The sequence below is a fragment of the Haplochromis burtoni genome, unplaced genomic scaffold (genome assembly GCF_018398535.1).
Source record: "Haplochromis burtoni strain Fernald_Lab_line unplaced genomic scaffold, NCSU_Asbu1 Contig_346, whole genome shotgun sequence".
Taxonomy (NCBI): Eukaryota; Metazoa; Chordata; class Actinopteri; order Cichliformes; family Cichlidae; genus Haplochromis; species Haplochromis burtoni.
In genome coordinates, this window is record NW_024582707.1 from 615,202 (window position 1) to 633,692 (window position 18,491).

The 18,491-nt window shown below is 41.3% G+C and overlaps 1 protein-coding gene and 1 non-coding gene across 4 annotated transcripts; both read right to left on the reverse strand.

The window, feature by feature from the left end:
• Positions 1 to 165: 165 nt before the first annotated feature.
• On the reverse strand, positions 166 to 18,273 carry LOC102292842 (NADPH oxidase 4). Of its 3 annotated transcripts, none has more exons than XM_042228748.1 (18): positions 17,879 to 18,273; positions 17,473 to 17,568; positions 14,786 to 14,896; positions 14,411 to 14,495; positions 12,799 to 12,896; positions 12,201 to 12,228; positions 11,899 to 11,971; positions 10,446 to 10,526; positions 9,993 to 10,152; positions 8,386 to 8,550; positions 8,155 to 8,217; positions 7,419 to 7,479; positions 5,079 to 5,160; positions 4,218 to 4,337; positions 4,013 to 4,121; positions 3,602 to 3,670; positions 2,007 to 2,107; positions 166 to 1,916 (listed from the first exon to the last, which is right to left on the reverse strand). In XM_042228748.1, exons 1-18 carry the CDS (start codon positions 17,933 to 17,935, stop codon positions 1,796 to 1,798), a joined length of 1,680 nt encoding a protein of 559 aa, XP_042084682.1. In that variant the 5' UTR covers positions 17,936 to 18,273; the 3' UTR covers positions 166 to 1,795. The 3 variants fall into 3 exon arrangements, with proteins under 3 accessions (XP_042084682.1, XP_042084683.1, XP_042084684.1); XM_042228749.1 differs by having other exon boundaries at positions 14,786 to 15,116; positions 15,147 to 17,568; positions 17,879 to 17,907; XM_042228750.1 differs by lacking the exon at positions 17,879 to 18,273 and having other exon boundaries at positions 14,786 to 14,892; positions 17,473 to 17,569.
• trnad-guc lies at positions 2,764 to 2,835 on the reverse strand. Its single transcript has one exon. It is a non-coding gene; the product is annotated as a tRNA-Asp (tRNA).
• Positions 18,274 to 18,491: the final 218 nt, after the last annotated feature.

An 18,491-nucleotide genomic window follows, 5' to 3' on the forward strand; every position in this document is an offset into this window, starting at 1 on the left:
GGCAGAAATCTGCATGTAATGCTGATTGACTGGGCTGTTCAGTTACTGCACTGCAGTGCGATGTTTGAGTGGTCATTACGACTAGAAATGTGTAGTTTCAATTATAAATAAATGTAAAACTAAATCACTCAATGATTGAAAACAGTACATTTAATAAAGATGTAATAAATATAAACCATTTATTTCATACTTGTGCCAAAAAAGAAAGTTGATCTTAAAGATTTAGATAAATGTCAACAATTTCAAATTATAATTACAACGTTTACTCAGTTGATCAGAAAAAAATCAAGATGTTTATTCTTTGTAGAAACCTCCAGTCTCCAGTTTGTGGCATTCAAAAAAAATCAGAGGTTTTAAACATGACAAATACTAAAGTAAACCAGTAAATCATCATAACCTGAAATATGCTTCCGTTATATACCTGTGAGTAGACTCAGTAAAGATTGCCAAAATCCTGCAAAACCTTGACATGTCAAATTGTACATTTATTTTAAACAATATAAATAAAGTAAGCAACAAAAAAAAAAGTAAAAAAAAGCTTGAGGTGTAGTGGTGTGTAAAGACTGCATCATCGTGTGCCCATTTTTAAACCACACTGCCTCAGACTCTGAGATAAGTGTTGTAATACTTTTTTCTGCCTCTTAGTTTTGTCAAATGTCACACTTCCCTCCAGGCTGTCTACAAATCCTTCCACAGTGAGAGAAACATACAGACCCGTAACAATCTGCAGAGACCTAAAATCCTTGCCCCCTTTTCTGAGCGTTTAAATCTAACATGCATGCTAAACATACACTGCTTGACAATTTTCTTCGACCATCGCCCCAGTGTAAATTTAGCCCACAGTTGCCCTAAATTAACAGTACTGGTAATTACTAAAATCATTTTTATGTTGCTGTAATAGTTGATTCACCAGTATGCACATGTTCTTTAATAGAAATACCTTTAATGCTAAAATATAATTATTGTTATTATCCATTCATTTTCAGGTTTACTGCTTTACAAAAGTATGAAAAAATAGTAAAGCACATTATTAATATTATTATTTGAGTACGATACCAAATTACACTTAATTACCTGAACAGAGAAATCAGTTTCAGTGGTTTAATGTCTAATAAATTTGTTAAGCACTGTATTTGAAGAATGTGATCATCATTTAGTCAGCGTTCATCGACAAATCCAGGGTAATTACAACTTGGTAATAAGCAAGAATTAAGAATGTGTGAGCAGTATATTTTAGATGCTGACAAAACAAATGTTGGGCCAGTTGATTCTGGATGTAGAAGATATCCATATATTTTGGATATTTAGAACTAGGTGGGGGCTTGGCTCTTAAGTCTCTTAATACTGTGATAAGATCACGGTGAGTCACACCTTTTTCCTCACACTCGACTCCAACATGAGAATGCAATTTTACTCCACAGAGGGGTGCAACAGGGCAGGGATGATACAGAAGCTTCGGGAGACTCCAAGCTTTTCTCACATGTTGATTGGGTCACAAACCAAAGTCGAAGCTTATTTAAAGCACCCAACAGGCTGTTTCGATGTGCCAGACCTTTAGAAAACATGTACAGAGATTGAATATAAATAGTCTATCATTATTTAACTTTACAGTCAGTATTTATATCAAATGAAAATCCATCCAAGATTTTTTTAAGCAACCATGATTGTCCAAAGGTACTAAGAACTTTAATTTAACTAAAAACTTTTCCCATGATTGAATGAGAAGCCATCTACCCCAAAGTAGATGACTTCTACTGATATGCCCTGACAGTGTAGCACCAGCTCTAAAGTTTAATCAGCTGAACGACTCTTTGTTGAATTCGAATGTTGTTCCATTGTATTGAGGTGAGTTACACAGTCGGTGGAGAGTCCTGGAGATGCCCTTCGGTCCGCAGCAGAAAACACCAACACGTTTACTGAAACCACAGAGAAATCAATTTTAACAACAATGTTATATACACGTTTCTACAGCTACGAGACTCACTGGATAGTCCCACTGTACTCACTGTTTGTTGGATTTTTCAATTTCATCAAAGAGTAACTTCCACCTGGGCCGACCAATCTGCATCCTTGATGTGAGTGGGCGGTACTTCTCCTCAGACATGCTCTGCAAAAAAAGTATAAAAAACTAGGATGCTTTGAATTCACATTTGCATTAGATGTTACATAAAGTTAATGCTATTACTACTACAGAAAAAAACATAACAAAGAAACATTTATACTGTTTATGAGAAACATTTTTTGTTTGAGACTTCTATCAGATAAAGTGTACATCTCTCTAAATCAAAAAAGTGAAAAAGTCTGTTTTTTTCTCCTATTTTCTCCTAGAGGCTAAAAGAATGTGGTATCTAATTTAAGGGCCACCAGTGCTGGACATAGCTGTGTCAGTCTACTGTTAGTAGAGCAAAGGAAATTTAGTCACAAAAAGGTGAATGTAAATGAAATGGGAATCAACCAATAAACTGGCTGGTTTGGTGAACCTTAACACAGTTGGAAATTTGGAGCTTTTGGACATTTATTTTATTTTTATTGCAAAAAAGGGCAATTCAAATGCAATCTGCGTCCAGGACCGCAACAACCACAGTCCACAGTAATGTAAAGAGTAGTTTAACAAATTACTTTCTTGGCTAAGTAGTTAAATAATGTATCCTGTTATTTTTGAGAAAAGCAATGAATAATGTGCCAAACATTTTTGAGTAACCCCAAGGCTGATGGGAACACCCAGCGATGTTGTGTGATGCTAAACGGATAAAAAGTCGTCGTCTCCCCGTCGGGGAATCGAACCCCGGTCTCCCGCGTGACAGGCGGGGATACTAACCACTATACTAACGAGGAGATAGCAAGAATTCGGCGTATGCCATACAAAAACAGAAGTCGGTCATTGTGACGTTATGCCTATTTGTAATGTATATTTATGTCAATAAGTCCATTGTATGTCCCGTAGCGGACACGGCTAGCTTCAGAATCGAGGGCTAACTACTTCCTGTTATACGTCTTTGAAGCTCGCCGCTCGGGCCGCACGCTTAGTTTCTATACGGTAATGTAAATTCTCGGTGGACAAGTCACCGAGGTCACAAAATTTTAAAAAAATGAATGAAGTAGGTGCTCGGACCAGAGAGGACCCCAGAGGACTCGAGGCTCCGGACAGTTTAAAATAAGCAAGGGTCCGGTTGGGTCCGACTGACGTAAACTTCGTAATCAGACGTCCACCGCGAGAGTCGCACGAATACGTTCAAAACTCCTCAAAATGTTTTCGATAAACTAATATAACAGAATTATTTTTTTTCTATATTGGTTGGCTGTTACATTTCCTAGAAGAACAAAAGCTTTTGCTTTAATGGAACAGTCTGGAAAACATGCAACAGATACACTTTAAACTGTGCGCTGTAGCTTCTCTCTGTTTGTAAAGCACCGCCCTCTAGTGGGTGGAGTTCTTAAAATCTAACAAAAGATAAACCGAGAAGAGCAAGTGACAATGAAATACAATAAAATTACAAGATTAGCAAAGAGAAACACTGGTGTGTGTGTGTGTGTGTGTGTGTGTGTGTGTGTGTGTGTGTGTGTGTGTGTGTGTGTGTGTGTGTGTGTGTGCCACAATTACCTGCAAGCTGTCTGGTTGACTGATATACAGTTTCAGATTAAAGTAGTCCGGTCTGTTTTCGTTCCAGAGCTAAATGAAAAACATGGTTTGTAGTGTTGCTGATGTGTATTTGATTTCATTCATAAAGTACGATACAGGATATAAATGCAGCATTTATTTTCTAGATTTTTCTGAAATACAGAAGCAGAGGCGAGACTACAAACAGCCTCAAGACTGTGTGAAACCCAGCAAACAAAAAACAGAGGCTTTTTGCTCAAGTCTACAACTTCTGCTGTCTCACAGACACATACACCTCTGACCTTCGTCTGCCGAATGCCACAAACATTTAGAAAACTTGAATTATAGCTTGCCATTTAATTCCAGCATGATTCATATAACATGAAGGTTCTAACAGCCAGAGTTTGTCCTGACCTTGCGATGCAGAGCACACAGCAGCTCTGCGAACCAGTAAAACGACTGGAGTTCCTTGCAGACCCACACAAAATACAACCTCTGCAACCTGAAACCCATCCAGCCATCACTAGGTGTACAGCAGGAAGGAAGGAAGAAGTCCATTAATAAATGCCCAGTCTGTGCATCATTTATAAGCATATAATATATTTTTGTAAGAACTCACAGCAGCGCCCGCAGCACACAGGCGAACGGGGTGACTCCTATTCCGCCGGCAACACAAAGACTGACATCATAGTTGAATACCTCTTCTGACGGACCTCCAAATGGCCCATCAACATAAACTCTGAACATACAATGTGGACAAAAAAAACAACAACACAAAGAAAACAAAAGATCGTTGGTTGAGAAGCTACCAAGATAAATATACACATATGCAATTATATTTCTCCCTTGGGTCAAACACACATAAACATCCTGCATTTGAAATCCTAGTCTGGGTGCAGTTGTGTGTGTGTCTGTGTGTGTGTGTGTGTGTGTGTGCGTGTGTCTGTCTGTCTGTGCTCTGGTGTGTGTGAACTGACAAATAGACAGCAATCCCCCAAATACATAAATATCTCCACAACAGCTGCTCGCTCTCTTGTGTGATCAAGAATACACACACAAAAAATTAGACACAAACTTAACTCAATGTAACACAGAATACTGAGAAGATATCACACATGAAACTACATAAAAGATAAATAACATGAGGGCCATCCATATGAGGCGTGGTTTGTGAGGTTTGCCATTACTGTCACATAATCATGAATACAGGAATCTGTAACACTTCTGAAATATTTATATTCATGGTCAAAATATATTCCATTATTTTTAAAAAAATGAAATTTGTTCCAACACAGGAGACCAAGGGGGTTTGGGCCTTTGATGGTTTGTTTAACTCATCTGACTGTCTATCAAACACAGAGCAGGAAGAGCACTGAGTCAGAGGTCAAAAGGTTGAAACCTTAAGCCATTCTGGGATTCTGAGCCTTCATGAGAAATCAAGTCAGCCACATTATTTAAGCAGACACACACAGAAACGTACTTGGGGTATCTCCTCTTTTGGGCCATGGGAAGGATCTCCATGTCTATCCTTGGCTCAGGAAGCAGCAGCTGTGTGAATCGTTCTGAGGACAGAGGAGAGGAGATCGTTTCAGGCATGGTGTGATTTGTGAAAAAACCAGAGGGATCTCCTAATGGTCACATATACTCTCAAGCCTATTAGAATATTTAGATACATAATGCTTCTGTCAATGTAACTTCCATCTATTCATTTTCTACTGCTTATCTGGGTCCAAGTTGCAGGGGCATGAGTCTGAGCAGAGAATCCCAGACTTGCATCACCTCAGCCTCCTGCAGCTCATCCAGGGTGACACAGAATTGTTTCCACGCCAGCTGTGAGATGTAATCTCTCCAGCGAGTCCTGGTTCTGCCCCAGGGGTCTCCTCTCACTAGGACATACTACAAATACCTCACCTGGGAGGCGTCCAGGAAGCATCCTAGTCAGATCCCTCAACTAACTCAGCAGACTCTTTTCGATGTGCAGGAGCAGCAGCTCTATTCTGACGCCCTCTAAATTGTCCGACCTCCTCATCCTGTCCCTTCGAGTCCCTTGAAACCCTTATATTGATGATATGATTATTATTCCTTGTAATGCACTAATATCCTTATTCTTTCACCGATTTATTCAAAAACTGAGAAAAAGAAGGCAGAAATGGACAAGAGGAATCAATGGTTGCAATAGTTGTTAGTTTAAGTTGCAGGCTGCGTCAAGGTGACGTGTTCTTACATTTCCAAGGAGTTGCACGTCAGATTAGGTTGCAGGTAGGGTTATAGGGTTTTAGAAGTGTTTGCAGTTACAAAGTAGCTACGGCATGAATTTCCTACTGAAGCATAAATTCCCAGTAAGAGTTCATAAATTTTTGAAAATTAATTGGCCTGTAACACATTTCCAGCATCATAGGCTACAGGTCCTAACTCATGAATGTCAGTACTGATCTTTCCACTCAAAAACACACTTTATAGCTGCAGGATGTGGCAGACAGCAGTCCTGGTGCAAAGCTGCAATTCAACAAGTTAAAAAAATATGCACATCTCACCTTTGTGGGGAATTCTCAAATGAACAATCAGACAAGCATATATTTCTAGAAATTATTTATGAGTCTGCTGTTGCTCTGAATATGGTTCATTTGTCTTTTATTTAGTTAGTATTAATTTTTACTCTGAATGGATGGTGCTGATTGGCCTACTGGAATGCTGGAAAGTGACAGGCAGTGTCATCTGTCACTGATCATAAGTACTGAAAATGAAAATACATTTCTGATTTTGTTCTTGTTCCCATTATAGACCGTTTTCAGATGTTGACACACACATACCTGGGGAGGTTAAAAATCGAATTACTCATGTACTCCATGTCAGGACTAATGAGCTGCAGTACTCATTGCATCACGTTAGTGTTTATCCTCAGCGTGCCTAAATTTCAGAAACAACTAATGACTGCAACGTAACCTCACATATGCCACATATCAGTACAAAGCCCCATCAGTCATCCTTTTATGATATTAAATATAACCAGAAAAAAATGCAGAGTTGGAGGATACAAGATAAACAAACAAAAATACACTGATGCGGGACAAAAAGGCTGAGGGAGAAGCTTGTGCTCAAAAGATCAAAATGCTTAGAAAAACCTTATATGGAGCTGCTTCAAAATAAATCTAGCAACAGTATCTATATGTGATATATGTCCCAACACTGGTCATGAGCAATGCAACTAAAAGTACAGATATCGTTACCATGCAGAGATGTAGGCCCTTTCAGTACATCATTTCTGTCCTTCTCATTTCATCCTGTCATCCAGGATGATTAACTTCCCTTGGTGTGTATTAGGGTGTGTACCAAAGCAAGTGGAAAGGACAGTAAGTGTTTTAGCCAGAACTTCCACTAAAAGATATTTCCTTAAAGTTGGCTGCATGGTAACCAGTCCCTTTTCCTGAACAGACTGCACATACTGTGTCCAAATGACATCAAGTCCTCGTTCTGGTTTTATTAGTTAATGGAGTTCAAGAATGGTAAAAACTGCATTCTTGCCATTTTTAACATTCTTGAACTCCATTAACTAATGTGTCATCTAGGAAGATGATGAACCTGTGGGAACAATCTTGGCCTTGAGGTAAAGAAGGAGTCTTGCACACTCTCACTCACACACACAAGGAGAAAAAAACAGGGGATGATTACACACATCAGAATGCAGCTCTTCAGAAATGTGTCCTCAGCAGAGAGAACAAAACAAAACAGCTTGCATCCTGTCAGCTTTGATAGGGAATAGAAACTGTGTGTCACTCTTTTCTCTGTGTGTGTGTGTGTGTGTGTGTATGTGTGAGCCCACCAGTCCAGTCTCCCACAACTCGCAGATGGATGCCCAAAGTTTCCTTGTTCTCTGTGGGACACTGTGAGGAGTTAAAGGGCTGACAGTTACTCAAAATACAAACACACACGTTAACACACAGAGACACGTGCAGCTAACACAAGAAAAACTGGCATACACACAAACACATGGGTCAGCACATATACAATACATAGCTACAGCTCTTTTCACTAAATTTAACAATCTACACACACACACACATTGATGGACACACACACACGCACGGCCTTCCTGTTGGCAGACAGTGTTACTAGCCTCAGGGGTCTGTCTGCTCTCTGTCAGAGTGATTCTCTACCCTCCTCCTCAAAGCTCTATAACACACCAGGCATAGGCATGCACAGTTATTGTGCTCCTTTGTGGGAATCAGGGGGTTTTGTATGTGGCTGCGTGTGTGTGTGTGTGTGTGTGTGTGTGTGTAAATGATTCCATCCCTTCCTGCTGTGCGAGCATACAGGGATTTCTTTATCTTCTCCTACTGTATCATGGAATCTGAACTAATCCCGTAAGCATCAATACACAGCGTGAAACACAATATTACTGCACAGCCCAGGTGTCAGTCAAGTGCCAGTCATCAGCAGAGGGTGTGTTGAGTATCTACTAATAAACATCTGCATTCACATGTGTATACAGAATATATGTGTGCTTGCACTGTGTCACGACAGGGGAATGCGTTAAAGCGGGCTGCAGTAGGTCTTACCATTGTGAGCGTGAAGGGATGGTTCTCAAATGAGGAGACACCTGGGCAGTTAAGAAGGATATGCTGAGAAAAAAGAGGAGGACGGGAAGTCGCAGAGAGCCAGCAGGATGTAAAAGAAGGAGGACGGGGGGATTAGAGAGGGGGTATGTCGAGAGAAAGAAATCATCAGATGAATCAAACGAGTGGAATTTCCCTTCTCTCCAAAAAGCAGCGGATATTTGACCAACTCACCTGTCCAGGTCGAGCTTTGAAGTTCTTTTTCAGCATGCGCAACTCCACGACATCACAAGGGTGCCTGATGACTGTCACTATGGTAACGGGGTCACGGCTCTGGATGTAGCGGTAGAAACGCTCCACACAGTAGAGACAGAGAGGACCAGACACCCACAGCCACGTCTACAGAAACAACACAGCACAAACCAGGCATATGGGATAGATAATGAAAGCAGTTTCACAAAGACAGCTTTATGTCATGTGTGTTGCTCTCCTGAGTTTATTTTTTTTGCGATGTCACTATGTTACAAGATCTCAGCAGTTACTCTGGTGTGACCCCAACACTGTCACATAAAAGGAAAGATCTGAAAAATCAATGACTTAATAGCTCATGTGGCTCATGATCCATCACAGTTCCTGGTTACTGAAACGAGTGGACTACAGAAAGAAAAGGTTTTGTTGGTTCCAACTTTGTTTGGTCTTTTTTGTAGATAATGGCTCCTAGTGTGGTTCTCTGGACTCTCAAAATCTTAGAAATTGCTTTGTAATTCTTTCCAGACTGAAAGATATCAGTGACTTTGCTGTTTATCTTGAGATTCTTAAGATCATGACATGATGTGTCATTTTTTAAAATCTTTCACTTTACTTCACTTTGTCAGACAGGCTGTATTTAAGTGATTTCTTGATTCAACAGGTCTGGGAGCTATCAGGCTTGAGTGAGGCTAGCTTTCCAGAAACTCTGCTTTATCGCAGTTAATTCACGATTTAACAAGCAGAGAGTGATTTCATTTATTTTGCCCAGTCAGTTAAGTCTTTATTTAAAAAGTGCATTTTGTATTTACTCCCACAAAGGGGGCAAATACTTTCGTGCAGCACTGTAAGCAAACCAATGACTGCTGCCGCTGTTCTGGTGGTATCAGTATTTGAAAAGTGGTTTGAATCATGAGGCTTGGCGACTGGAAACTTTGCATAATAAAGGCCATTCAAACTACAGCAGCCGAATTTTCCCTCGGGACTGTATCTAAGTCGGCGAATGTTAGTACAGAAATGTGTACCAGGTATTTTCTATCAAAGCTTTGTAATTCCATCAGCCTGTTCCCCATCACAATAACCCGAGGAGACTGAATCAAATCCAGCTGAAAAGAGAGAGTACGCTCACAAGAATAAATACTAAATCGACTGATATCACAGTGTGAGGTTTTTCTCTTCCTTTCTGTTAGCAGTTACCTGTAACAGACTAATTGCTCGCAGCTTCAGTAAAGCCCTGGGAGCACAACTGTACTTAAGGGGGGATTTATGGAACCAGCTCGTTGCTTAACGACCAAGTGCAAACACATCATCACACACGCAGGAGGAAACACACACAAAAACAGGCCTTGATGTCGAGAAAGGATGCAGCCCCTCCCTAGCAGTATTACACCCCTGCTCAATGGGACCAGCTCCTACCAACACTTCCCAAATACCCAGCATTCATCCAAAAGCCCCAACCACAAACCCTAAAACACTGACGAAGACTTAAACAAACATTTCCTTCAACTCAAACCAAAACACAAACACATGTAAATATGCTCATAACACACATGCCTGGACCACTCACACACACACACACACACACACACTCTGACCTGGGGATAATGTGGCTGGAAGCGAGCGTCCTCGTTGCATCGCCTCTCCTCTTCTTCACTCGTGTCCAGTTCATCTCCCTGCTGCTCGGTGCTGCTCTGGTTGGCTCTGAAGCAACCAGGGGGGTGTGCCTCTATGTTGGTCTGATACTTTAGAGCTCCACTGATGAAAACAACATAATGTTTTCATCAGTCACACTTTAGCACATTTACTCATCACTCTTTTACGACTACTCAGGCAAAATAGATTTAAAATGAAAACTAGGGGCTGACAGTTCAACCACACAGAAGTAAAAACAGGCGCGAACAAGCACTTGGCTGAATGGGATGACTAGTACCTGCATTTGAATTTCACCTGAAAGACTTTCAGTTCCTTGGAAAAACAAATGACTCTGTGTGTTGCATAAGTGTAGAGGGGAAACCCAAACACCCACATGCACTGTTAGTGCTACCTACCCAACCATGTGTATCATCAGGATGACGTAGAAAACAATGAAGAGGTTGTGTGTGTACCAGAAGATCTCATAGTTGGACATGCTGTAATAAATTACAAGACGATCAGAGTTTACTAAGGACATGATGTACAGACTCCCAGCTCAGAGCCTGAGTGAGGAGAACATCAAAGATCAGTAAAGAGGTCGTTACACAGAACAACCCCCCCATAAACACTGCAGACAACAACCAAGCTCTGTATTCTCCCTTTTCGAATGCAGCTCTTTTTTAATGGTAACTAAGATATACACAACGTGGCTAAGATATCCTGTTACACCCAACAATGTCATACGATTCTTCTGGTTCTGTACTAACCAAAACATAGCTTAATCTGTCAATCATTCTCCAGAAACAACAACTAAACACAGCATAAATCTCTTTTAAGAACTTAAAAGAGAAACTATTAGAGCAACGTATCGCTCTCTGGCATGCAGTACAAAGCTCTGTTGTTTGTCTGAGTTAACTGTACTTGATCATGAAGTGGAATGATGCTAGAAGAGATTACTCAAGCTCTCCCAATCTATCATTCCTGGGAAAGTGGAAGGAATTTTTGGAGAGGAAAGTTCCATTTCAAAAAATAAATACATAAAATTATTGCATCTTGGAATTCATTTCATGCATATTCTCACTTGAAATAAATTAAACACTGTGGCCCGTGACTTTTTCTTTTTTTTACATTAAGCTGTAAAAGTGGGCTTCTCTTCAAAGTCGTTAGATGAGCTCATAGAGCACACATTTTCTCCTCCATGGGCATCGTAACGCAAAGCTTCTCACAACTCAACACTTTCTAATGTTAAAGGCAACAGGGAGCAGACATGAAGGTACTGCAATCCGTAAAACATAAATAACCTTGGAGACTAAAGTAAGTTCATATCCGTGGATCACTGACTCATTAAGCAGGTATTCTTCTGCTGTGCAGCCGCCATCATCCCACCACTCCAGCCACTTAGCCAAATTCTTATCTAAAGCCTTAAGTGGTCTGGAAAAGCCTCTTATCCCCTGTTCAATTACCGAGGAAATCAGGGAGACCGTTCGGAAGACTAATACACGTATAGTGAGTGACCCACTATGACCTGAATAAGGACAGAGCTGTGATTTTCTCTCCCACAACCTTCTGTTATTGTGCCTCCTCATGGTCTCCAGCTTACATTTCACTTTGACTAACACAAAATGAGTCATGAGCTCAGACAGAAAGAGAAAAGCGAAGAAACACAACACAGAGATACTGATGTCTCGCCTTCTGTCTGACAGACAGACATAAATACAAATCATGTTTGTATCGAGGAGCGGAGACGTGGAGCCGGGCTCCAATTCATCCCAATTACAGTTGCTCATCAAGTCTATGAGGGTTCTTTCCTCGCTTCTATTAATACAAAGACTATGATGACTATTATAATGGTGGTCTGATTTAGCCTACCGTACACAGTAGGAGGAGGATATGAACATCAGGAAGAGGATGAGGACCAGCAGCACACCAGTGACTCCTGGGACTAAAGACAATAACTCAGTTACAGAATGGAGACAAAGCCAACAAAGTACTTAGGGGTCACAAACATACATATAAAAATACACATAAGGGAATTGTCTGCTCACACGTTTAAAGCAATATTTGCCATTTAATTTAATATAAAAACTGAATTTCAAAAACACAACATGACTTCCTATTCTTTCTAAAGCCACTAATCTGTACCATAGTGCATGACAAAGAGTAGTCCTTACTTGTGGTCAGAATAATCAGCATGGGGTCCTAGGAAAGAAAGCAGAAAATAAGAATTGTGTTCACTCTTCTGCATCTGTTTCTGTGAGGACCGATGAAGAGTTTTTGATCTCACAGAGGAAGCCAAGTCTGTGCTTTGGAGAGAAAACTGTCTGCAGGCTTCTTTCCAACACATCACTTCAGCTGGTGACTTTCTAGAATGTTCTTGAAGGTGAGCTAATCAGCAGACAAAATCTCCAGACGACTAGCTTTGGCTAAAAGTGTGGACATATTTGGATATTTCCCTCACTTGCTCAAACAGGTTGATGCTTTCAGATTTAGAGATTGGTGTGCTTCACAATGAATGCTTCTCTGATTATGTAACAGTAGCTTAAGCTTTGATATAAAAGACAGTTAATCATCTGGCAATCCAGCAATCATGTTTTCTTTTAGTGGATGTTTTACATTGTGAATGACCAGGTGTGCAGGACTGTTTTGCTCATGTGCTCCAGATGTGGTCAGACAACAGGTTTCAAGCATGTCTTGAAACTGGAAGCACAGGATTTGCGGTGGGACGTGTCACTGTGATGGTGAGTTCATGGGGGTGTGCTTGAGTCTCACCTCTCCTCTGTAGCGAGCCAAATTGAGAGCCGGAAAGTCATCTGAGTATCTCACACTGAATCTGACAACATTAACCAGGTGGGCAGAAACGTGCATAACTAGAGGAGAAACAAAACGTTACACTGTGCTGATTTAAAACACATTTAGTGCGCACATACAAGACTTCAAACAGACACGCTCTCACTTAATTATACATGTTCAAATGAACTGCCGTCAGAAACTCATACAAACATTTCTTTGTCTATTCAGCAAAAACTCAGCAAAACAACCTCCCCACTTACTAGCTGGCACACACACACACACACACACAGGACACACACTCCTAGCTGACATCATGGCCAAACCACGCAGTTGTTCAACAGCTGATGGAATTAGAGGGTGTGATCACGAGACACAAGGGTCCTATTTTCCCTACTCGCATCCTTCGTCACTCCCACTGCCTCCTCTATTGCTCTCTTTTCTTTCCTCCTCCTCTCCGTCTGTCTCTCCCGCTGCCTCCCTTTGTTGTCATTTGTTGTCTCTGAGTTTTGTTTTTCAGCACATGAGAACTTTGCCCCGGGGTTGGGGGCGGGGGGACGCATATGCATAGGGAACTGCTGAGTAATGTTTAATGAGTTGAGAGGTGAGTGATGATGAAGATAAAAGAAGAACTTAAGTTTACAGGCAAAGAACAGATGTCAGCATTGGAAGTTTTTTTTTTAATTTTTTAAATTTCTGTCATTCTGCTGCCAAAATCTCAGCCGATCAACCCAGGCTGGAATATCCGTGAAACCACAGAATGGAAGATTTTAACCGACGTTCCCAGTCCCCAGATAATGGATTGCTTCTTTCTGACCATTTTGGTTTTAAGTAAAATGTCACTCCAACTGTTATATGGGCCGTGATAAAATGTGCTCTGAAGAAAATACAGGCATTCTGTTTCTATTTAATGCGAGTTAGCATGCTGATGTATGAATGTAAGCTGGTGAACATCAGTCTTTCTCTTCCATGGAGATGAACCTGCTTAATAAGCAATCAAGTAACGCAGTTTGATTGGTTAAACACTCTCAGCTGATGAATGAATGGCCTTATTTATCACTTTATCAGTAATCAGTAATGCATAATTTTGACAATCATCGTCTGGCCAGCTCGTCTCCGCAACCACCATTAATCACTTTAATTAGTCAGATATTTAGAGCGAGGCAGGACCTTTTTACAATGCCCGAATCTCTGCTGCAGGAAAGCTCACAGCATGTGGCTTACCACTAACTTTACCTGCGGTTCAGCTTTTTGTGACACATGCAAGTAACCATAAGAAACAGCAATGCCGGTCAGGCTTCCCAGAAACATATGAATGAATAAGAGGAAGACCCCTGCAAAGAAGAGAGCCACTGGACCCACAGCTGCTTGCGGCTCCCATGATGTCATAGGAGACCCATAAGAATAACATACACACAGACACGTAGACAGTAAAAAGAAACACAAACAGCAAGAAGAGCATCACAGCTGGTTCAGCAGAAATGCTGAGCCAGCATGGATTCATGTGTACACATTCAGCACACAGACTAACACAGACAGGCACACAGTGATACATGAATGAATATGAGGCAGGGTGACGAGTGACAGCTTTTACCAGAAAAGATGCAGATGGCAACGCCACACGCCACATGAAAGGTCTTGGACTTGTCCAGCAGTCTGCGTGTCTTTCTGCTTGATATCTGCATCAGTGTGTGTGTCACACAGACAATAGTATTATTCACGTGGCTGGGATTCAATGAAAACACCAACTAATCCTCTTCCTTCTACCCTAATCAAGACTGCAATCCTTTTATGTTTCTATATTCATATTTGCCTCTGTATTTTTTAGCAGTTCTTTTACAATATATGAGTCGCTTTTACAGAATAAGCCCCACAACCTGTTTTCACTGATACAACCAAACCCACTTGGAAGTTCTTCTTCCCGTCCCTAAAATCTCCAATGATCCATCCGAGCTGTAGTACTTCTTACCATCCGTGTTCCTCGTACAAAGGTCACCAGAGAGCGACACATGGGCAAAAGCACCAAGCTGCAGTTCAGGTTTAGCACAGTTGCAGATGCCCTGCTGATGCACAATCCTAGCTGGGAAAGACACACACACAGACACACACACACACACATACATTGTTAGGCAAGTTGCCAACACTAGGCCTCATTTGGTGGGTGTAAAGTGGCCTGGTGGATTAAGGTGCACATTTTTGATTATTCCCATTCAGATATCAGCTATTCAATCATGGCCAATTGAATAGCTCGTAGTGCTAGATAAAACTACCTTTGTCTTTCTCAGAATAGATAAAACTACCTTTGTCTTTCTCAGAATAGATAAAACTACCTTTGTCTTTCTCAGAATAGAGAGCTAAGGACCCCTTTAGGGGTCTGTTAGTCTTTAAATGGAAGACATTCATTTATTTTGAAAGTCATCCAGTTTTTGGCTTTAAAAAGGGATTTAAAAAGACTGGAAAACACTGTTTATTCTCTAAGTATACACTCAAAGACTCTTCTGACTACACCACTGTTTTGCCACCACTTGCAAGTTTTACAGTCTGTCATCCTTTCAGTACAGAGCAGGTTAAGTAGAGGCCCCTAACAAGTTGATGACAAGTGGACAGTTTACCTGAAGCGACACAGGGGGGACGTCTGCTGTGTAATGTGGTTTTACAAATCTTAATCTTAGAGCTCGACAATCGAAGCTGTTTTCAAGCTTAAAAGCCGGACGTCCTTTGGCATCTTGTAAACACAGCACATTTAAACACTTTCTTGGCAGCCTGAGCGTGCGCTGCAGGTGCCGTCTCTTCTGATTATCCCCAAGAAACTGAAATGACTGGTGTGAGAGATGAAGGTAAGCACAGATCAAAGACGGAGAGCGCGTCTGAAACTGGAGTCCAGCCTTTGAAGGGATGGGGGATTTAAATAGCGGTAAAGATTTGTGATGGCTTTAAGAGATGCAACATAATATAGGAAGTGCGCTTAAAACAATGTGATTCCTTAAGGCGGCAGCAGCTTCTGGTCAGTCACCAGTTTCATGTGATTAGCTGTCACAGTGTGCTGTACAACAGATGCTGAAATATAAGAATGTGGTGAAACAACTGGTCAAGAGTTAAAATCTACATATAGCAGATGATGGGGGAAGACCAGCATGCTTATAAATCAGACGCCTACACCTTTGAAAGACTTCCCACACACACACGTTCACTCAGCATACCTTACTAACAACAGCTGACACCAAAACCAAGCAGGAGGTCTGATATCCTCCCTGCTTTCTGTACATCCCCAAAACCCGAGTTACACAGGTGAAGGAGAAAAGTTGGATATATGAAGTTTGAGCTGGATTCAGTTTGCCTTCGAAATACATCTCCGTCTTGCATGTACACACGTACACGTGTAGACACACACATAAGCTTAAGCCCTCTGGTAAGGCATTCAGTCAAGCCAGCAGCGTGCCCACACTTGCCCCTCTCTCCCCTTTGCTATCCACTGTACACGCAGTGCAATAGCTCGCACATGCTGCTCGCTGCCACATCTAATTTTATCACTTCCAGCTTTACCTTTGTTTTTTTCATCTGCTGGCTTTTCATACTAGCTTTAACAACTTCATTTACAAATACTCGTACTGTATTATATGTGCTAAACTTTGTTCTTGGCACATTTCAGTTATCAGTTTGGAGTTTGTTCAGCACAATTTGATATATTTTTAAACACAGAATCCAGGTGAGTGCTTTTGTTTTGCTATATTTGCATAAAAAATGTGATTTTTGGGAGAAAATCACAGATCTGGTGCAGAAGTAATGACTGCAATTATTATTTCCAAAGACAAGGAACTTTTTCACTCACACAAGCATGCATCGAGAGTCACACACCCACGCCCACAGAGACACCATTGAGACCTTGTGACAAAAATTACACCACATGAGCGAGCAGGCATTAAAATCTAAACCTGATTCTATGTGTGTGTGACTGGTTGACCCAGCTCATGTCCCTGCTGCCTGGTTCTGGAGGTCACAATAACAAGCCAATACACGTGGTGCTTTTATCTCTTCCTTAACAACAATAAGAATCAAATTTTCCGCAGAAAATAGTGTAAAAGTCACACACACAACCTTGTTTAGTTGTGGAATTATGAAGAGCACTGTAGGTCTACTGAATAAAGCTACTGTCAGCGGTTCCCTTACTCACAAGAACCAGGGATTTTTCACTTATCAGCCAAAATATGTGAATCACTACATCATGGAGCTACACTTTGTAGGCCTTATGAAGGTACATGATTTATAACTAATCTCAAATGATATGGTGGAAATGACAGAGCAGAGGAAAAAGCGTGATTTCAGAAGACGAAAGTCACTTATATGTTTCTCACAGCTGGTAAAAACACAGCTGCTACTTATATCATTAAGAGTGACCTTGTTATTTTCAGTTTTCTTTTGTGAATGTTAGCTGGCATCAACAATATCATGACCCTCAGGGTCACTGATGAGTTTTTCCTGTCTCACATGTCAAGATGTACAAAAATAAAAATCTTGAAAAATCTGTTTATGTCTAATCAAACATATGCAGTTAAGAAAGGGTTTGATGTAAGGGCTCAGTAAAGGGTCCGTTTCCTTCTTTAAGCTTGGTTCAAAACAACACATCTAGAAAGTGCATGTAAATGTATCAGGTCTCACCCCGAGCATCTTGTAGAGGTAGTGGTATTGCTGTCCAGTGAAGTAGAGCAGGAAGGTGCTGATGAACAGCCAGGTGTTAACTCCCAGCCACAGAATCTACCCCCACACACACGCAGACACACACACACACACGGAACACATCATCACAAACAGCACAAGAAATTGCCTGTAAAAGTCTCGTGCACATCTGTATCTGAGTTCAGGCCACAGCTGCCCTACAATAGCCAAGCAGACTGCATGGATACAACATGTACTAAACACAGTAACTGAGCAGCAACAGATTCATTTGAGCGTTCTTGGAGAATTGTGTAAGTTAAAGATAAATAACAGATATATTAACGAGTCAGTTAACAGATTTAAGTGGAGATGGGTGGTTTTCAAATGTCAGACAAAAAACTTTCCCCACCAGGACGAAGTGCTTCCCTCCTTCGTTGGCCACCCAGCTCCGCGCCGACACAACCATGATGCCTTCAGGGGCTCAGCAGCTGCCCAAACTTTTCACCAAAGCTCCGGTGCGGCCAAGATCTCAGAGACTCGTCCTCCCTGCAGCTCTGCCTCAGTCTGTGTGCCAGACTGCAGTGTCCACAGAGCAGCCGGTGCCTGCTCAGTCCAACCTCCCAGGAACTCCTCCGTTCACAGTGCATTTTCACTTTTTAGCCACCACAGCTCTTTCTCTCTCTGCCCCTCTCACCAGTCCCCCCCATGAACGACACGCAAGGACATTAAGACAGCAGCTTCCCTAAAACATCGTGAATTTATAAAAATACACAGGACGTACTCATTGAAACCACAAACACACTTGGGGGGAACAATAAACTACGATTAATCGCACCTTGCTGCGTCTTTCTGGCACTAGAGGGCGCTATAGACAAGCGTATCCCCGTGAAGTCTCCCATCTTTGACTCTTATAAGGTACTTTTTAAAAATTATACTTACACTTTTAATCACACATTTTAATTGCTGTTTTTTAATTACAAAGAGTTGCAAAGTTGAAGTTTATTTGAAGCCGGAGTGTCACA